The sequence below is a fragment of the Phyllopteryx taeniolatus genome, chromosome 4 (assembly GCF_024500385.1).
Source record: "Phyllopteryx taeniolatus isolate TA_2022b chromosome 4, UOR_Ptae_1.2, whole genome shotgun sequence".
NCBI lineage: Eukaryota > Metazoa > Chordata > Actinopteri > Syngnathiformes > Syngnathidae > Phyllopteryx > Phyllopteryx taeniolatus.
The window spans coordinates 26,819,778-26,838,671 of record NC_084505.1 but is presented as its reverse complement, the minus strand read 5'-3'; the positions used below and the strand labels follow the sequence as shown (position 1 = coordinate 26,838,671).

Here is an 18,894-nt window from a genome sequence, read left to right as displayed (position 1 = left end):
CAGCAAGAGCATTTTTATAGCATGGTGTGTGACAGATATGCACTATTTGCGTATCTGTTGTTGACCAATACTGGCCACTCATGCCATCTGCTCCATTTGCACACTGACTGCAACATTTGCATAATCAACATTGTCCCAGATTATCGTACTAGTCGCTTGAAGTGTCGGCGCCCTTTGCACAATGGTCACTGCACCGGACTATTGCAATATTAGTCATTCGAACTGCTCTAAGTGCTAAAGGACTTAAGGATTTGTGTGAGGCGGATTTTAAGATTGAGGAACTGGATTCAATTTGTCTGAAAATGGCTGTGAACAAATCCCCAGGCACAGATGGACTCGCAAGCGATTTTTATTGATTTGTTTGGGTGGAGTTGAGAGCGTGTTTGTACAAGGCGTTGAAGGAATGTGTGAGGCAAAAGGAATTGACGCAGACGACGAAATAAGGTTTAATTACGTTAATTCCAGGAAACCCACGCAGGCACGGGGAGAACATGCAAAGTCCACATAGGCGAGGCCGGATTTGAATCCGGGTCCTCAGAACTGTGAGGCGGATGTGCTAACCAGTCATCCACACGGTGCAGCCATGATTATAATTAATATGAATAATATTCATGGCAGCACGGTGGACGACTAGTTAGAGCGTCTGCCTCACAGTTCTGAGGTCTGGGGTTCAATCCCTGGCCCCGCCTGTGTGGAGTTTGCATGTTCTCCCCGTGCCTGCGTGGGCACTCCGGTTTTGCTCCCACATCCCAAAAACATGCGTGGTAGGTTAATTGACAACTCTAAATTGCCCGTAGAATGTGAGTGCGAATGGTTGTTTGTTTGTATGTGCCCTGCGATTGGCTGGCAACCAGTTCAGGGTGTACCCCGCCTCCTGCCCGATGACAGCTGGGATAGGCTCCAGCACGCCCGCGACCCGCGTGAGGAGAAGCGGCTCAGAAAATAGAGGGATGGATGGATGAATGATACTAATATAATGATAATGATAGCGCTTTTCTAGACACTCAAAGACGCTTTACAGTTTCACTCCACAGTCATACCTAGTTGTGGTCAGCTACTGGTGTAGCCACAGCTGGCCTGCAGGGGGCGGTCTGACGGAGGCATAGCTGCCATTCTGCGCCTTTTTCGTTTTTTGTCCTTTTCATCATGTATTTGTTCCCAGTTAGTGATTCCTTGAATATGTAGATATTTCGTGGCACTATTCATAAAGATAGCAATTTTTTGTTCATCTCTATGTTCAGCTTGTTGGGTGGAATTGATCACTTCAGCAATAAAGTAACGAAAATGGGCCGGATGCCGTCAGACGGGGGTTGGTCGCTAGGTGGCGATATAGACCTGAAATATAGGTGGCGGTATTACACCGCAACCGGAAGTTGATGACGTAAAGCTAACGAGCTAGCCTAGCATCGAGTACACGGAAATGGAGACGAAGATGGACACTGGCACGGAGGTGTTTGTTTGCGCCCCGGGCCGCTTGCGGTTCTCCAATTGTGTTTTTCCACAAGGTTCTTCGGTTCGAGATGTTCTGCAGCGGTTCGTCCAACAATGGGTGAGTTTTAACGTGGAATTCGAGCGCTATTGACAACTGTTAAGCTGGCGTGCTAAATTAATGGCTAGCTGACATGTTGTTGAAATCAAGTCTTGGTGACCAACACTTCATTTTTAAACGAAATAAAATAAGTTCGTTTTGTTTACTTCCAGACTATTTAATGTTTGGACTTTAGTGAAAGCTTACAAATAACCTCTTCTTGTGTGCAGTTCATTTACGCGAACGGTTTATTCTCTTTAAAAGCTCTTAGTAACTACGGTGGCTGGGATCGTCAATACCATATAACAAATTGTGAGACACGATTACATTTCCGAAAACAAATGAACTAAAGTGAAACAAATTCACGTTTCCGAAAACAAATGAACTAAAGTTGAAACAAATTGCATCCATCCATTTTCTACCGCTTATCCGAGGTCGGGTCGCAGGGGTCACCCATGCCAAATACTAATGCTAAAGCAGGCTACACACACAGGTGTTAATATTTGGTAAAATGTTAATAAGTAATGAAAAGGCTTGAATAACTTATTTGCCCTAAACAGACAAACATGTTCAAAGATGATGGTGAACATATCTCATATTGATCACATGACTTTCAGGCTGCATCGCCACATGACTTCTACATTAGCAGAGACGCTCACGTGTGCCGCCTCGACGACCACCTGCAGGGGGGCGCCGTCTATCGGCTGGTGCCCCGCCTCCTTGGAGGCAAAGGAGGTGAAGTATTCTCAGAAAGGGGAAACAAGCGGGAAGCCGCGTCACGGGGACCACCTTCGATGAGCTCTTTCTGGTCTTTTCAGGGTTCGGCTCGATGCTGCGAGCTCTCGGTGCTCAAATCGAGAAGACGACCAATCGCGAGGCCTGCCGAGATCTGAGCGGACGGCGTCTCCGAGACGTCAACCATGAGAAAGAGTGAGTCGGAATCTCGGTTAAAAGAAGTCCCAGTTGAAAGCTCCCCCACGCGCACACCTAGAGCTGTGCGATCATACGATCAAGATCGTGATAAATTTCCCATCATATAAATCCTATGACCATGAAAAAAGTCATCGTGATTTTAAAAAAAAATGTATTTTATTTTTTAAAATTATTTTATTTATAAAAAAAAATTGACAAATAGCCAAGCCCTACCCACACCCAACTACACGAACATACCCGACTTTTATCTAAAGTTAATCGGTCGCCACCGTGACCATGTTCTCACAGAGGGAAACATGTTTGGTTTGAGGTCATTGACCCCAAAAGAGAGGAGCATATGGTAGAATGAACTAAGGTGACCCCGCACCAGAGAGTTGAGGTCACGTCGCCTCGTTGTTTAACTGTAGACTGTGGGCAGCCGTGGCCCAACGGTTAAGATCATCGCCTGCCATCCGCCAACATCCCCCGGACTCACGGCTGTGGTGTCCTTGAGCAAGACACTGATACCCAGAAATGCTCCCCGGGCGCTTCAGCTGCCCCCTGCTCAAGTGTGTTCCACTAACATGTGTATGTGTTCACTGTGAAGGGTTAAATGCACAGAACACATTTCGTGTGCATGCATGTTCATGATAATAAAAGATGATTCTTCTTCTTCGTCGGAAACGTCAATCATTTTGACGCGTCCGCTTAGAGAACCTCCCTGCATGTCGGCCCGTACCAGCTTATTGGTTGACATTTTTAACTGAAACTTGTCAGCTAATTGGAGAAGGGCTTCCTCGAGTAGCAGACAAAACCAACGGTCCAGAAGATATGTTGGTTAGTAGTAGTTTTTTTTTTACTAGACTTTTTTGTAAGCACACAAAAACGTCCCCCAAAAAGGAAATTCTTTTTGCATATTTGCAATTTGAAAGACTGTCATTTTGGGGAAATTTTATCTCGTTGCTACTGTGATAATCAAAATGAAATCAGATGCAGCCATGACCATGTTCTCACATTGGGACTTATGGGAAACATTAGTTTGGTTTGGGGTCATTGAACCCAAAAAAGGGGGACTATAGGGTTGAATCAACTAAGGTGAACCCACACCAGAGTGCAAAGGTTACATCGCCCCGTTGTCTAACTGGACAAAAACATGTTTACTCGGTAAGCTTCCTTCCAATTCTAAGTCCCCTCAACGTTTCAATTGTCCTCACGCTTCCCAGAAAAGCCGCTGACCGTGTCTTATTTGAGCCATCTGTTTATCCCTTCAGGATGGGCGAGTGGCTGAAGCAGCAAGCGGATCGGGAGGCAGAGAGAGAGCAGCGGCGCTCTGAGCGTCTGCAGAGGAAAATGGCAGAACCCAAACATCAGTTCAGCGACCCCGCCTACCAGCAGCAGTGCCACCGCTTGGCCGAGAGGCTCGAGGACTCCGTGCTCAAAGGTCACACAAACGCATCCTAACCCAAATACAAAATGAGAACTCTTAAGGAGCTGCTGTCGGCCACAACTCACACGCAGACCAACTAGCTCCTGACGTCGCTCACTCCTTAAAGGCACACGTCCAACGCAAATATTACAGCACGGGCAGTAATTACTTGAATGAAGACGGGTCATTTCTTTACGTCGTCGTCTTACATTTTTATGCAACAAAGTGCTATTTTCCTAATAGCATGAAATTACGTACCATTTAAAATGTTAGAAAAATATACATCAAAATGTTTATGGCGGAATACGAAACGAAAAGAATTAAATACAAAGCACTCTTGGCCTCCAAAGACGAGGGTGCTTTCGATCTAGCTAACATAAGGAACTCTTACTGGGCAACGCAACTTGGAGCTCTCCTATTAGGGAGTAGCAAGCAGCCACGGTTTTCGTTTTTTTTTTTTTTTTTCCATTTACTTTTTTCAAATGTACTGAAAGTATATCTTAACAGCATTATTTTTGTATTATTATTTTTTAAATCAATCAGAACCATACTTCCTGGTGTGAATACACTAGGGCTGCACGATCTATTATTTGAGCATCGTCATGGCGGTCGATCGAAGTTAACTTTTTAGGGCACTTGTCCGAAACGTTTGCTTGCCTGTGGCAAACCTGAACTTGCCCTGTTCAGTGCACTCAAATGTTTGCTATATCTGGCAGTTCGGTTTTATCACGGTATTAATCTCACGTTACGATAATTATTGGGGTATTCTGAGAAAGCTCACGGTATTGCAGGAAGGTTTGACTGTACAGGTGGCGTGAAGAGGTGAAAGCAGCAATGCCCAAAACAACGCTCTCTTTCATGCTCTCAGTCGTCAGTAGGCTTTAGTAGGTTCTGTGCGTTTCCCCACGGGTCTTTGTGAAAAAGACATCTTCACAGCATAGTGTTGTGACCAAATATTTTCACCCTTCTAAAATTCTTAGTTTGCATAGTTTCCTCTCCTTGTTTAAGATCATCAAACAAATGTAAATGAGACCCAAAAAAAATCCAAGTAAACATAAACTGCTCTTTTTAAATGATTTTATTTGTTAGAGAGAGAAAAAAAAACATTCCAAGCTACCTGGCCCTCTGTGGAAAAAGTAATGCCCTCCCCCCTTGTTAAGTCATGAATTGACTGCATGTGGCCAATTACATTTTTTGGGCTCACCCCACCCAAACCTGATAACTCCCAGACCTTTTCAATCAACAAATCACTTAAATAGGAGGACCTGTTTGACAAAATGAAGATCTCAAAAAGTTGCAACAAAATGCCACGATCCAAAGAACATCTTACCAGAAAAGGGTACAAACATATTTAAGAAAAAAACTGGGGAAAAGGTCTTTGAACGAATCTGTATCAGCAGTGCTATTATCAATAACTAGTTCACATCTAAGAACAGTATATTAAAGGTGCCCCCCGCCCCCCGATTTTTTTGGGCGCCCCCTGAACCCATGGCGCCCTTAGCATTCGCCTATTCCGCCTTTTGGGTGGGCCAGCCATGGTGTTCAGACAGACACACCCAAGCTGGATAAACCGGGGCCTTTGCGTTCCTAGAACTGGTTAAGTGGTAGGTATTCCTAAATGTTGATTTGATCTGTGACGTCATTGATCGATCGGCGAATTAAGACGTTACAGCCGGTGGCAAAATTTGCATGAAATGCAAATTATCGGCCGACGCGATCAAGCATATCAGATTGGGGTGAAGTCTAGAAGCGACAGTGCAGAAAGTGAAGATGGTGACCCTAACGATATCTCGCGCGTGTCGTGGTCTGTCCAGGTCTTCAGGCGGCATCCAGTTCTCAGGTGACGGCCCCGAAGAGACCCGGCCCCGCCCGCTGCCAGCCTCCAATCAAGAAGCAGAAGACGGCGGGGGCGTGTTTTTGGTGAGCGCTAACGCCAGGTCACACGCCGTCGCAAAGTGTTCCGATAATCATGACGACGTTCGTCTGTCGTCATGGCAACAGGACCGGCGTGGACAATCTGAGCTCAGATGACGATTACGACGATGACGATGAAGCGTCTGCAGACGAGCCGTCATGTCACGCTGCCGTGATGGGGCAGGAGGCGGAGCCTGCGACAAGCAACAGGTTGGACGGCGGCTCGTCTTCCTTATTTGTTTTTCTAGTCAGCAAGCCGACGTTTTGTGCTTAGGACGCCCACCTCGCCCCCCCGGCTGGAAGTGCAAGTGGAGAAGAACACGCCCCCTGAGAAGGAGAGGGGCGTGGCATCCAGCTGCTCACCTGGCCTGCAAGTAAGAACTCAAGTGATCCAGTCATCGACAAGAAATTGATCATCAAATTAATATTTTGTATAATCGATGAATGGTTTAGAAACCTTGTTGAACTTCAGATTGTCCAAATCGTTGGAATTTCAGCCTGTCAACAGAAAATATTCTGACTTGTGTAGTCCTCCATGTTTGCAGACTGATTATCTTTGTGTTGAATCCAAATAAGACATTTGCAAATATCTGCTTTTACTTTGGAAAACAATCATCAATATTTTGCCAATTTTCTGAGAGACCAAACCAGGAACTGAATCATAATCAGTTTGTCTTTGTGCATTTGCTGCGCTGTCCATTTGTAGTCCTGCCCTGTTTTTTAATAAAGGGATGGAATTTTACTCCAAGTCATCGATGAATCCAATAAATAATCGACAGATGAATCAATGATCCAAGTAATCGTTAGTTGCAGCCCGAGTTTAGCATGAAAAAACGGGAGCAAAAACAGGTGTTGCGTTGATATTTTTACCTTAAATGTATTTTTGTTGTCAATAGTTTGCAAGTCTGGAAAAGCTCGAAACCAGTGGTTGTCAGTGTGCTACACGGGCTCCCTCTAGTGGTACGCCAAGGAATCGCTGAATTAAATGTTCAAACTGTGACTTCAACGTTGTATTTGAGTACAGTATGTTTGTTAAAGCATAATAGTTTAATTGGACTTAACTTTTCAATTCAATACAATTGTAGTTATCTTTTCGATTGTTTTTGGTTTTCAATTTCTATTCAACTTTCGTGTGCAATGCATTTGAATTGAATCAGCCTGGAATGTGTCGCTGAAGGAACGTAAATGTTTTGCAATCTAAAATGAAAGAAATGGAATCCGTTTCGATAGGATTTAGTTTTAGCTCAGCTGCTTGAGCGATTGATTCCTCGCTATGACTCGTAGATGGTTCTATCCCAAACTGAGCTTTAGAAATTGTAACGTATTTCTAACTTTGTGTTTTCACTGTTGCCTGTCTCTCTCGAAAGAAGTTTGTAATCTCAAAGAGACCAATTTGGCTAAATAAAAGTTTTCCAAAAAAAAAAATCATTTTTCAGTGCAGGTTTCCATTTTCCCATAATTAAGCGCAATGTTACCGTTTAAACGGAGCATAATGTTACGGGTGCGTAATATCCAGGGAACTCGTTGGACGTGCGTCCCGCGTCTGAGACGCATGAAGCATATTCAGTATGGTGTGGTTTAAAACCCGCCCTACGTGAATCAAAAGTACGAGTCCGGTCTTGGTGCTAGCCAATCAGAGGCATAGGAGGGCGGGCTATCATTCCATACAGTGGACACGGAGTTTTTGGAATTTGTTTCTGGACTTGATAACTTGTCATTGTCGTCACACCCGCCGCGCCGCTGGCAGAACGCCGTTTGCTCCGTAGGTGCACGCACCATAAACACAGCGGCACACGTTATCAATATTCAGGCAGTAGTTTAGCAAACATCAAGTTGATTGACAGTCCAGCAGCGCGAGGGCGGGCCTTATTTTATATTTTGTTTAGAATTGATCTCACTAGGGCAAAGCTTTTTGAGTGAGACAATATTTTTCAAAAGCCTAGAGGCAGCAGAAATTATACAGTATACAACACGACAACATTCATACAATGAATAAAAATAACGGTGATATGTACACTATCGGCTGATAATTTATCTGGTTTTAAGACATTTTTTGGGTCTCTGGTCTGTTAATGACTCGATACCTGTGTGTCAAATGTTTATTTGTGTAAGTGCAATTTTTCCAAACTTTATTCGGTTTTATTTATATTTTTTATTTATCAAATATATTTATTGCTCTACATTACAATGTTCAATGTTGTTTTGAATTTAAAGTTAATTGTTTTTAAAAAGGATGCATGTGAACAATAAATGCTCTACATCACTGGGATTTAAAACAAAACAAAAATACTTATCACCGATAATGTTTATCATGATAGTTTTGGGGAAAATATATCTTCCTAAAAGGGAAAAGAAAGTGTTTCATTAAACCTTTGTCTTTTGACTACAGAGCGTATGAAATGATGACTTGGTCGGCACGCTGGTTCATGCGCTCGGAGTTGTACGGTTATCGGGGTTTACTGGACTTAACGGAGGCAACCGTCGTCCATGAATCACCAGATGTATACGCGTCCGATCTTGTACGGTTGTTGCCGTAATTCACAATGGGCAGTTGTATATTCTCTGACGACGAGATCATACATTCCAGATATAAAGACTGGTTGGCTAAGATTCCCAAATGGATAAAGAAAGCTAAATGCAGAGTGTGTGTGAAATGGTTTGACATGTCCAGCAGGAGGAGGGAGGCGGCAGTTGTGGGCCGTATGCAGGAACGAGCACAAAATAATCCCAAGGGAATTTTTGGGCCACAAAACGGCATGTAAAGAATCTCAATGATACACATCGGTTCACTCCATCCATCTATTTTCTACCTCTGAGCCGAGGTCGGGTCGCGGGGGCAGTAGCTTTAGCAGGGGCGCCCAGACTTCTCTCTCCCCAGCCGCTTCATCCAGCTCTTCCGGGGGGAACCCAGGGCGTTCCCAGGCCAGCCGAAGGATGTAGTCTCTCCAGCGTGTCCTGGGTCGTCCCCGGGGTCTCCACGAATGCCACAAATTAGATATATATATTTTTTTACCACCGAGCCTGGATCTTAGGGTCTGGAAAAAGTATGGAAATGGTTCGGAACCCTCTGACAGGGCCGCAGCAACTTGGCTCATCACTCAAAAAGGTGCAATGTCGACACCTGCTGTTCACTTTATTCATTGCATGATGCACATCAACACTGATCCATAGTTACACGTTAGTCACTCCAGACACATCATGCTGGGGGGGGTGGAGTCTGGGGAAGCGGTCGCAGTGTTGATCATATTTGCCTGGAACCGAACTCCACAAAGAACAAGTGATGAGGGACGCGCGGCAGCTCCGATTAACCCCTTGCTCGAAATGATGACAAAGACCAGCCCACGTCTCTTTTCTCGCAAACAAATGAGATTCCCCAATGTCAGCAGCTTTGGCACACGATCGTGTGTTTTTGTGTGCCCGTGTTCCGCAGCACACCAACGTGGGAGATGACGGCGACGCGGTGGAATTGGCGGCCAGCGCGTCCGATTTGGAGCGTCTGAAAGGGGAACCGACGGCTCGCGGGCTCAAGTGCGGCGGCACACTGAGCCAACACGCCCAGCGCCTCTTTGCGGTCACCGGGCTGAAGGACGAGCCCCACAGGGAGTGAAGCGGGGAAACTTCCTGCTTGTCTCAGAATGTGACAGATTTTGGGGGTTTTTAATTGATCAGAATCCAGGGTCCCAGGCAGTGACCTGCGACACCTCCACTTCCCGGAAACACTGGATGACATCACCGGGCAGGAAGTCGACGTCGCCGTCCGCCGACAGGCCGCACTCCATGCCTGACGTCACCGCGCTCACGTCGTCCTTGTGATGCTTCAGCGCCAGCAGGCCGCCTACATGCCACAGCCAAATCAAATCATTTCCAACCATGAGTATTGCAAATGTCAAGCTGGTAAACAACTGAAGTGCACAAGTATGGAATTTGATTGAAGACATTTCCAGGTCTGGAAAAGTATGGAAAATGGAAACTATTTGATCGAAAAATATTCGGGTTTCCCAAACTGTTGCAACAGCTCTGCTTTCTAAAAACATTACAAATATCTAGAAAAAAATCCATCCATCCATCTGTGGGTTTTTTCCTTTTCTTTTCTTTCTTTACTTGGACGCACAGCTACAATGTTTGTGTGAGACCGGCAGCCTGAGAGTCACATATAAATGATCCTCTAGTTACTCAAACTTTTGCACCGAGAAGTCTGGAAAAAGTATGGAATTTTGCAATCTCCAATTTGGCCAACAGAGGCCAGTAGATGGCAGACATGCAGCACTTGACATTTGAAATCAGCCCACATTATGAGGGAGAAAATGGCCGTGAAGGTTTGCCTTCCTTTCCCCCCAAAATTTCATAAGCGGCGCCGTGTGTGAAGCTCACTCGTTACTCAAATTTTGGTCTGTAACATTAAGCAGGCCAGGCCGGCCGAGAGACGACGTCTGTCCAGCGTGTCCTGGGTCGTCGCCTCCCGGTGCCCGGAACACCTCACCGGGGAGGCGTCCTAACCAGATGCCCGAGCCGCCTCATGCGGAGCAGCGGCTGGACTCAGAGCCCCTCGCGGATGACCGAGCTTCTCAGCCGTTCTCGAAGGAAGAAACTCATTTCGGCCGCTTGTACGTTCTTTCGGTCACGAGCCGCAGCCATAAGTGAGGCTAGGAACGTCGATCGACCGGTAAATCGAGAGCGTCGCCTTTCGGCTTAGCCCCTTCTTCGCCACAACGGACCGATACAAAGACCGCACCGCTGCACCGATCCGTCTGTCGATCTCCCGAAACGAGTGCTCGTAATTGTAAAACTACTAAGTTAGGGCTCCCATAAGTTACGGTACTACGGTACATACTTGATGTGACATTTTTCTGTATGGTCATGTAAAATATGTGCCTTGGTGCAATAAAATTAGGGAAACGGTGGCCTAGTGAACATTTACGGTCCTAAATTTGAAAAAGGGATGGATGCCTTCGGGCCGGCAGACCGCCGTAGCAGCCGCATATGCGCAAGTTGACGCATAACGGAGAATTCACACATGCAGATTTTTGATTTTTTTTGAGGGGCATGTTTCTTTTGTGTGTGAAAAATACTATACCCCCTACTTATTCAGTCATTTTTGGGGGGTTATTTATTTATTTGTTTTTTTAAAGCAATTGTAACACTCAGATTTTCGCTAATGGCGGTCAGGCTCGCTATTTTTGCTCTTAAAAGCCGTTCCTAAACTAGAATTTGCAGTGTTTTAAACAGAAACCAGTGTTCCGATGTCACCAGAGCAAAATATATCATTAGCCTAATAGCAGAAAAAGTCATTTTAATTTACCAAATACCGCAATGCTTGCAAAAAAAAAAATTATAGATTCTTTATGTCTGAGTAGATTGTCAATCATCCAGGTCGTCCTTGTAATTCAGAAAATGTCAGTCGAAGTAAGTGGACTCTTGTTGGTTGTTGACTGTTTTTTTCGTGTTTTCCAAAACCGATTCTCGATTGTGAAAGGACTTACCCTCCCACAGCTTGTCTCCACCGCGAATCAGCCGAAACTTCATCTTGCGGTCCAGCTGACCTTTGATCACGCGGCAGCCGGCCACCGCCGTCTTCTTTTTGCCCGCCGTCACGTCGAACACGGCCAGAACCGCGGCCTCGCCTGGGGGCGGAGCCAAACGGTCAGAGGGCGAGCGGAACGGCCGCGGCCGGCCGGCGACTTACCGAGCGTGCTGGAAGTGACCAGCGGCGGCAACTTGCCGCTGATCTCGGCCTTGAGCTCGTCCACCATTTTGTAGATGACGCCGTGCAGCCTGAGGGGGATGTTGCGCCGAGAGGCCGTCTGCAGGATGGACTTGCTCGCCGCCACGTTGAAGCCGTACACGCTGCCTGAGGGAAAACATCTTCGAGTGAGGTCACGGGACAGCGGTCCCTCCGAGTATCCGCGTTCACTTCTTGGCGTATCGCAGATTGTGTAAAAATGGTACTGTTCTCATTTTACATCTTCGCTCAATCACGGGATTTCGGCGTGATTCTTTTTGCATAGGGACAGCGTGTGAGTGTGAGCCTGTATGTGCTTGTTGTGTGTGTCAATGTGTCTGTGTGTGCATTCATGTCTTTGTTTATTATTGTGTGTTATGTGCTAAGTCTCGACGCCCGTCCGTTGCGTCCCACATCACTCAGCCAGCCTGGCCCCGCCTTTTAAAGTCATAGGCATCCAACCACAAGAATATAGTACTGTGGAATGCCAAAATATCACCTGCTGCACCTCACCTGCTGATTTTGTACTGGTATTATGCATCAAGCCTGAAACTTCAAATGAATAATAACATTTGTAGCGGTTCACACCTCCAAAAGTTTCCGCCATGTTGAGGTCGTTTTCGGAGACGTCGCCGATGCCGAAGTGAATGACCTCCAGGCGACACTGATCGTCCGCATCGTACGTGTCCAAGATGCTCAAGATGGCCTCCACCGAGCCATCCACATCCGCTGGCGGCCAAAATACAAACAAACGCTCAAATATCCGCAGTTTACACGCACACACAAAACTTGATCCTCTGTGCAGAACGACTAATATTAGTGCCGTAATGAGGAGCGTCCTGCCTGGATGCGGCAGCCAACCATATTGGAGCTGGGTGTGTCCTGCCTAGAGCTCAAATCGGCTTAAATAAAATAACGCCACAATGAACAGTAGATCAGTCAGTCTGTGTTAAACTGGCCAAGTTGGGCACACCAGGAGCAGCAGCTTTGAATTGATGCGTGACAAAAACTGTTGAGTTCTATTTAATGATGTCATTGTTGAATGTTTTGATAACGAACAAGATTATGGAGTGCTATTTTTCCTCATTAAAAAAAAAAACATAACAATCTTTGTTGCTTTATTTGGTGGGGAACGCTGGGACGGATTAATGGCGTTTCGCACATTTGGATGGGGAGAGACGATTTGAGATACGGACCGAATTCCATTTGTATCTCTATATTTTCCACAACTCATTTTGTATTTGAGTTCAGGTCACACGGTCAGGCGACGGTACCTTTGATGACGAGCGGCAGGCCGGCGGACGTCCGCCGCGCCGCCGTCTTCTCGGCGGGCCGGCTGGCGAACGCCGTCTTGTTGTTGCGGTAGAGCAGCGACTTCCTCTGCCGCCAGCTGAGGTGCGCCAGCGCCTCCCTGTCCTTCCTGTAGGCGGCGTGGTGCCGCTCCCGCTGGGCCCGCACGGCGCTTTGCTCCTCCCGCAGCCGCTCCGACTCCTCCTCGTGACTGCGCCACGCCGACACCTCCCTGGCACGCTGCTGCTGACACAAAGCGGCAGGTCGGCGTCATTGCTGTCGCCGTGTCGCACTTTGGCATTAGCGCCTTCGACTTGCCGCGATATCGTTGTCTGCGTTGTTGCACCGTTTGCGTTCAAGTAGCCGTCGTTTGAAGGGTTACAATCACATGCAAATGCCGTGTCGCATTCAATGTTAGCGTTAAGCTAGCAGAGCTACTTTTTGACAAAATACGTTCGAGGTGAAACATTTTCAAACAGGCGAGTTTTTCCGCAAATAATGGGGAATAGGTTTACTTCGTGAATGCCGAAGTGCAAATAAACGAGCGGGGGTCCACGACGTCATCTGGGAAAAATACGATGACGATTCTCTAATCCTGACAAAATGCATCTCTGTTCTTGAAAAGAGTCGGGCTTTTTTTCTTTCATTCGCATAACGAGTGACATCAATTAATAATAATAATCAATTCATCAGTTCATAAACAGTCAGGGGAAAATATTTTTTCAATAAACCAAAGCAAAATACATTTTTGGTCGATTATTCAATAGAATAATGAATTAATCAGAACAGTAATTGGGGAAATAATTCTCAATAAAGTAACGCAGAATACATTTCCGATTAATCGATAGAATAACCAATTAATCAGAGAATAAACAGTAATTGGGGAAATCATTTTGCACTAAACTAACTAAAATTTTATCCGCTGATTCGATCAATCGATGCAATAATCAATTCCCAAAATATTCACAAGCTGCAGCCCTACTCATAAAAAACAGGAATTTATCTTAGTACTACTCGAGCGGCGCTGACCTCCGACTCCACCTCCAGGATGGCGTCACCGGCGGAGGGCGCGTCCTTCCAGCCGACCACCTCCACCGCCACGCCGGGGCCCGCCTCCTCTACCGCCCGGCCGCGCTCGTCCGAAAGGAAGCGCACCTTGGCCCACGTCTTGCCCGCTACCAGCACGCAGCCTCGCCGCAGCGCCCCCCGCTGGACCAGCGCCGTCGTCACGGGACTGAAGGGCGAGACACGGCAGGAAGTCAACATATTTTCTGTTAAAGAGCGCAATTCACGGTTCCATCAATTCACAGCAAGTCGTCCAGGTCCTGAAGGAGGAAGCGGCCCCAGACCATCACACGACTTTGGCCGTTGCTACAATGTTCTGCAACATTTATGACAGATGGAACGAGACACGCACCTTCCAAAAAGCTTAACTTTCATCTCGTCAGTCCATATAATATTCTCCCAAAAGTCTCATTCAGATGTTTAGGTTTTGGTTTTTTTTAGGTTCCTTTGGGTCAGCAGTGGTTTTCACCTTGGAACTCTGCCATGGAAAACTAATATCCTATTATTTGATTAATCGATAGAATAATCACTTCATCAGATAAGAAACAGTAATTGGGGAAATAATTATTTTGCAATAAGATAACGCGTTGGAACGCTTGTCATGGATGCCATCATGGATGCCATTCTTGCCCAGTCTCTTCCTTCTTGTTGTGCCAAGAACAATGAGCTTAAGTGAGGCAAGGGAAGCCTTTTTAGTCTTTTTCCTTTATAAAAAGCACCATTCCAAAACTGGCTCGCTTGCTTGCTGGTTACCTTTGTTTGAGATTTACATTTGTTTGATCATCTTAAACATTCAAGTGGGAAAACTGCAAAAAAAAAAACAAATAAATATGAGAAAGGGGCAAATACTTTTTCATGTTTAAGGCTGAAACAATTAATACCCATTAATCACTCTAGCAGAACTTTTCATAAGTAATAGTTGAATACAAATCTTTATCCTGCACTGCGCTTAGTGTGCGGGGAATGAGTGAAAGATTTCTAAAACGGCATCTGACCCTTTGCCTTTGTCAGTGCGACTCTCAATGACCAGGCCTTCCGCGGCGCCGTCGGGTTCCGCCTTCAGCTCCAAAATCTCGGCCAGCGCCACCGTGGCCTCGGCCAGCGCCACCAGGTTGTCGCCCTGAGCGCCACAGGGGTGCGAAACAAGTTGCACTGACTTTAGCAAAAAATGTCACCCCCCTCCGACACACCGGAGCGAAACGTCACCTTGAGGGCGGAGATGTGGATGGCCTGAACGTCTCCTCCGAAGTCCTCGCACACCACGTCGTGAGCCAGCAGTTCCCGTTTGACCCTTTGGGGTTCGGCGTGAGCTTTGTCGCACTTGTTGACCGCCACGATCATCGGAACTGAAACGCATGCACGTTTGTCTTACAGAAGCGTGACTTTCTGCTCCAAAGTGTGAATATGAACGTGTGTTGTCCAAACGCGGGCAATTTCGTGACCTTTCACAAGTCGATACTGTTGGCCTGTCCCCACGGCGTCTGTTACTTGCACGCATTGCTAAGCAATTCAGAAAACTCTCTTCTGCACACTTGAACCGTGTGGTAAAACCTGTTGTCAAACACCACCAATCACTCTGCGGGGGCTGTGCGGCATTATGTTGCCTCAAGATTGAAAGTCTGGATGTTTTTGAGACAATAACCCGTGAAAACAGTTAGGTTAGAGTAAGTTAAGTAAGCCTGTTTTGTTAAAACCCGCATCTCCCAAAATGACTTTTCAGTAATTAAACTAAAAACAATGCCGGCTTGCCCAGGCATCCCAAATGCTAATGTTAAAATACGATGGTCCTCCTCAAAGACACCGCTCAGCCCAGTCATGCTAAACACGAACGCTAACACATCAGTTCCTTCTGCACCGAAGCGAAACATTTAACCAAAGAGGCTAACTCAAATTGGATCCAACCAAACTAGTTTCACTGTTGCTGTCGGGGAAAACAACTACAAAAACAGACAGTTCAAGCGTTTGGGAGAGTTCAACATTTTAACCTTTCAATTGGTTAATAATGCCCAAATTAACAGATGCCAGCACCGCCGTCCCCCAGCCCGGTGGGTACCTGCCGCCCGCTTGGCGTGCTGGATGGACTCGACGGTCTGGTTCATGACGCCGTCGTCGGCGGCCACCACCAGGATGATGATGTCGGTGGCCCGGGCGCCGCGGGCCCGCATGGCCGAGAAGGCGGCGTGACCGGGCGTGTCCAGGAACGTGATCTTCTCGCCCGTCTCCAACTCCACTGCGAGTCAAAAACAGTCCGCCGACCAGATCCTTAATACATTTAAATGATCAACACGTCAACGCGAGTAGCGCGGCCAAAATATTTCAGCATCTGAAATGAAAACGCGCGGCAGCAAATGTTGCTCTGCGGCACGCCGGAGTGGACGATGACGCTGGCAACATGAGCGGTATTCACTTTGTTTCCTACTGGGACAGAGCGAAACGTAAAACATTAGTTTGATATGGGCTCATTGACCCCAACAAGGGGAACGATACGGTCGAAGGAACTAATGTGGGCGGCACGGCTAGCGCATCTGCCTCACAGTTCTGAGGACTCGGGTTCAAATCCCGGCCTCGCCTCTATAGAGTTTGCATGTTCTCCCCCTGCCAGCGTGGCTTTTCTCCGGGTACTCCGGTTTCCTCCCACATCGCAAAAACATAAAAATGACTAACGGCGCAGGCCACGTTGAAGGCGATTCGCGTCGACGAATACCTCCGAAGGCTCCGATGTGCTGCGTGATGCCGCCGGCCTCGGTGGCGACCAATTGGCTTTTCCTCAGACTGTCCAATAGCGTGGTCTTGCCGTGATCCACGTGACCCATGATGGTAACCACCGGGGGGCGCTGAACCAGCTTGCTGGCCTCTGCGGGGGGTCTGCACATGCGTGCACACAAGGATAAAGATACACACACACACACACACACACACACACACACAGCGGCCGACTGGTTTGCACAGCTGCGAGATTCGGGTTCAAATCCGGCCTGGCCTGTGTGGAGTTGACATGTTCTCCCCGTGCCAATGTGGCTTTTCTCCGGGTACTCTGCCTCCCTCCCACATCCCAAAAACATGCGCGCGAGGTTGATAGAAGACTCGAAATTGCTCGTAGGTGTGACTCTGAGTGCGACTGGTCGTTTGTTTATGTGTGGCCTGCGATTGGCCGGCGACCGGTTGAGGCTGTACCCCGCCTCTCGCCCGTAGATAACTGGGATACGCTCGCGACCCACGTGAGGAGAAGCTGTACGGAAAATGGATGGATGGATATACATGTGTAATTTGAAGATGTTTAAGTGAGTTCTAGAAAGTTTCAATGATTTTAGAGGGTGTGGGGGGGCCAGAAGGAAAATTCTCTCTCTCTCTCTCTCTCTCTATATATATATATATATACATACATATATATAGAGAGAAAGAGAGAGACAGTGCAAGCGTTTGGGAGAGTTAAACATTTTTTCAATTGGTTAATAATGCAGAAATTTACAGATGCCAGCACCACCGTCCCCCAGCCCGGTGGGAACATACATATATATATATATGTGTGTGTGTAATTTTAATATATTTAACTGAGTTCTATAAAGTTTGAATGATTTTAGAGTGTGTGGAGGGGCAGAAGGAAACTTTTCATCTATCGCCTAGCGACCTGCAAAAAAACGGGGTTCGCTGTACTGAGATAATGACGATCTCCTTTCGATGTACTCCAATATGTGGAATCTTTTGGCGCCGCACATCCGATGATCTCTCTCAGCCCACGAATGCTCAGCCGGCGGTTTACCCGGGCACGGCGTCTCTGTTCTGGCGCTGCGGAGTCTCGCTCAGCTTCTCCCAGCGGAACTTCATCCCCGAGCGCGTCACCGCCTCCTTGATCCGACGCTCCTCCAGCACCGACGACGCGTCCAGACACGACACGTCCGACGCCGTGTCGAGAAGCGCCTCCAACACGTGATCTACGTGTGTACACACGCACACGTCCAAAACATGACAATACTACGCAACGGATACACAGCTGCAAGAGAGCTACAAAACTAGCACAGATGTATTTGAAGTTGACTCTACAACTAAGCGTGAAACAAAGAAAATGACGCCTTGTCTATTTCAAACACGCAAACTACGTTGCCCTAATAACGGCCCAATAGCCTAATGCTAACCCTCATCAGCATCAAAGTCGTAGCGCTTTAAGCAACGGACTGAACATAAACGGCTCAGCAACAACACGTAGACAGAAAATAGAATCCTACTCTTATATTCTTGATCCTCTGCATAGAACGACTAATATTAGTGCTGTACTGATGTGCTGAGATGTTATTATGAATCCCTCTCGACTTCGAGGCAAGACTGCCTCGAACTCAAGTGGGATTCATAACAACTCCTCAATGACCGGTCTGTCTCATACTGGCCAAGGCGGGCACACCAGTACGAGCAGCATTCACCAACTGTTTAATTCTATTTCATGATGGCAATACTGCATGTTTTGATAAAATACAATATTATGGCGAGCTATTTTTGGTCATTAAAATACATATCATGGGAGTTTTTTTTTTTGTGGGAGGCTGCAACTGATTCATGTCAGCAGGAAAAGCAGCAAGATTTGCAATATGAACTGAACTCTCTCGGCCCCACTGTATTACTATTGAAGTAGAAACGGTATAATCGGTAGCAGGTACACATTTGGACAAAGGTACGGAGTTGGACTTAACCGACCAATCGCGATAAAGCGTACTGGTGATGTCATCGCATCTGTCACACGTCTGTTCGCGGAGATCCCAGGCAGCGGCGTTTTTGTTGTTGTTTTGTTTGTTTTTGTTTTTTTGGCCAGTTCCGAGCTTGTAAAAAGACCAGCGCATCCGCGTACATTACTCCGAGCTGCTCAAAAAGGAATGTCGGGAACAGTACGAGCCGCGGCTAACAACGTCCCGAACCTGTCGGTGTTGAGCTCCCGCACAGCGAGCGACGGGGAGGTTTGGAGAACAAAAAGAGCCGTCCGTGGGTCGGCCCGCTCGCGCTGGAGGACGAGGTGCGTTTGCTGGCTGCCGATGTCGTACGGGCTCGGGAGGG

At 47.0% G+C, this 18,894-nt stretch overlaps 2 protein-coding genes across 10 annotated transcripts in view; one reads left to right on the top strand and one right to left on the bottom strand.

The window, feature by feature from the left end:
• The first annotated feature begins 1,359 nt into the window (after positions 1-1,359).
• On the top strand, positions 1,360-9,387 carry sde2 (SDE2 telomere maintenance homolog (S. pombe)). The gene is made up of 8 exons (XM_061771059.1): positions 1,360-1,549; positions 2,146-2,263; positions 2,347-2,458; positions 3,712-3,881; positions 5,681-5,786; positions 5,868-5,990; positions 6,055-6,154; positions 9,211-9,387. The coding sequence occupies exons 1-8, from the start codon at positions 1,421-1,423 to the stop codon at positions 9,385-9,387; spliced, it is 1,035 nt and encodes a 344-aa protein (XP_061627043.1). The 5' UTR covers positions 1,360-1,420.
• LOC133476939 (echinoderm microtubule-associated protein-like 6) overlaps positions 8,897-18,894 on the bottom strand; it is a 56,043-nt gene continuing 46,045 nt past the window's right edge. For 3 of the 9 annotated variants that reach the window (XM_061771000.1, XM_061771001.1, XM_061771002.1), the window contains 9 exons: positions 17,615-17,786; positions 16,559-16,719; positions 15,908-16,084; positions 13,819-14,023; positions 12,774-13,032; positions 12,088-12,228; positions 11,464-11,628; positions 11,261-11,401; positions 8,897-9,615 (listed from right to left, as the gene is read on the bottom strand). In XM_061771000.1, the coding sequence (XP_061626984.1) occupies positions 9,446-9,615; positions 11,261-11,401; positions 11,464-11,628; positions 12,088-12,228; positions 12,774-13,032; positions 13,819-14,023; positions 15,908-16,084; positions 16,559-16,719; positions 17,615-17,786 (1,591 nt within the window). In that variant the 3' untranslated portion in view covers positions 8,897-9,445. Of the gene's footprint in view, positions 9,616-11,260; positions 11,402-11,463; positions 11,629-12,087; positions 12,229-12,773; positions 13,033-13,818; positions 14,024-14,849; positions 14,975-15,060; positions 15,201-15,907; positions 16,085-16,558; positions 16,720-17,614; positions 17,787-18,894 lie in introns of those variants that run through there. The other 6 variants (XM_061771009.1, XM_061771008.1, XM_061771003.1 and 3 more) reach the window with 5 other exon arrangements.

Bases quoted from the DNA above. Each gene is read 5' to 3' on its own strand.
- sde2 (XM_061771059.1), top strand. From the start codon at position 1,421: ATGGAGACGAAGATGGACACTGGCACGGAGGTGTTTGTTTGCGCCCCG. The intron at 5,991-6,054 runs GTTGGACGGCGG...TTTTGTGCTTAG, and splicing joins GAGCCTGCGACAAGCAACAG to GACGCCCACCTCGCCCCCCC. The intron at 6,155-9,210 runs GTAAGAACTCAA...CGTGTTCCGCAG, and splicing joins GCTGCTCACCTGGCCTGCAA to CACACCAACGTGGGAGATGA.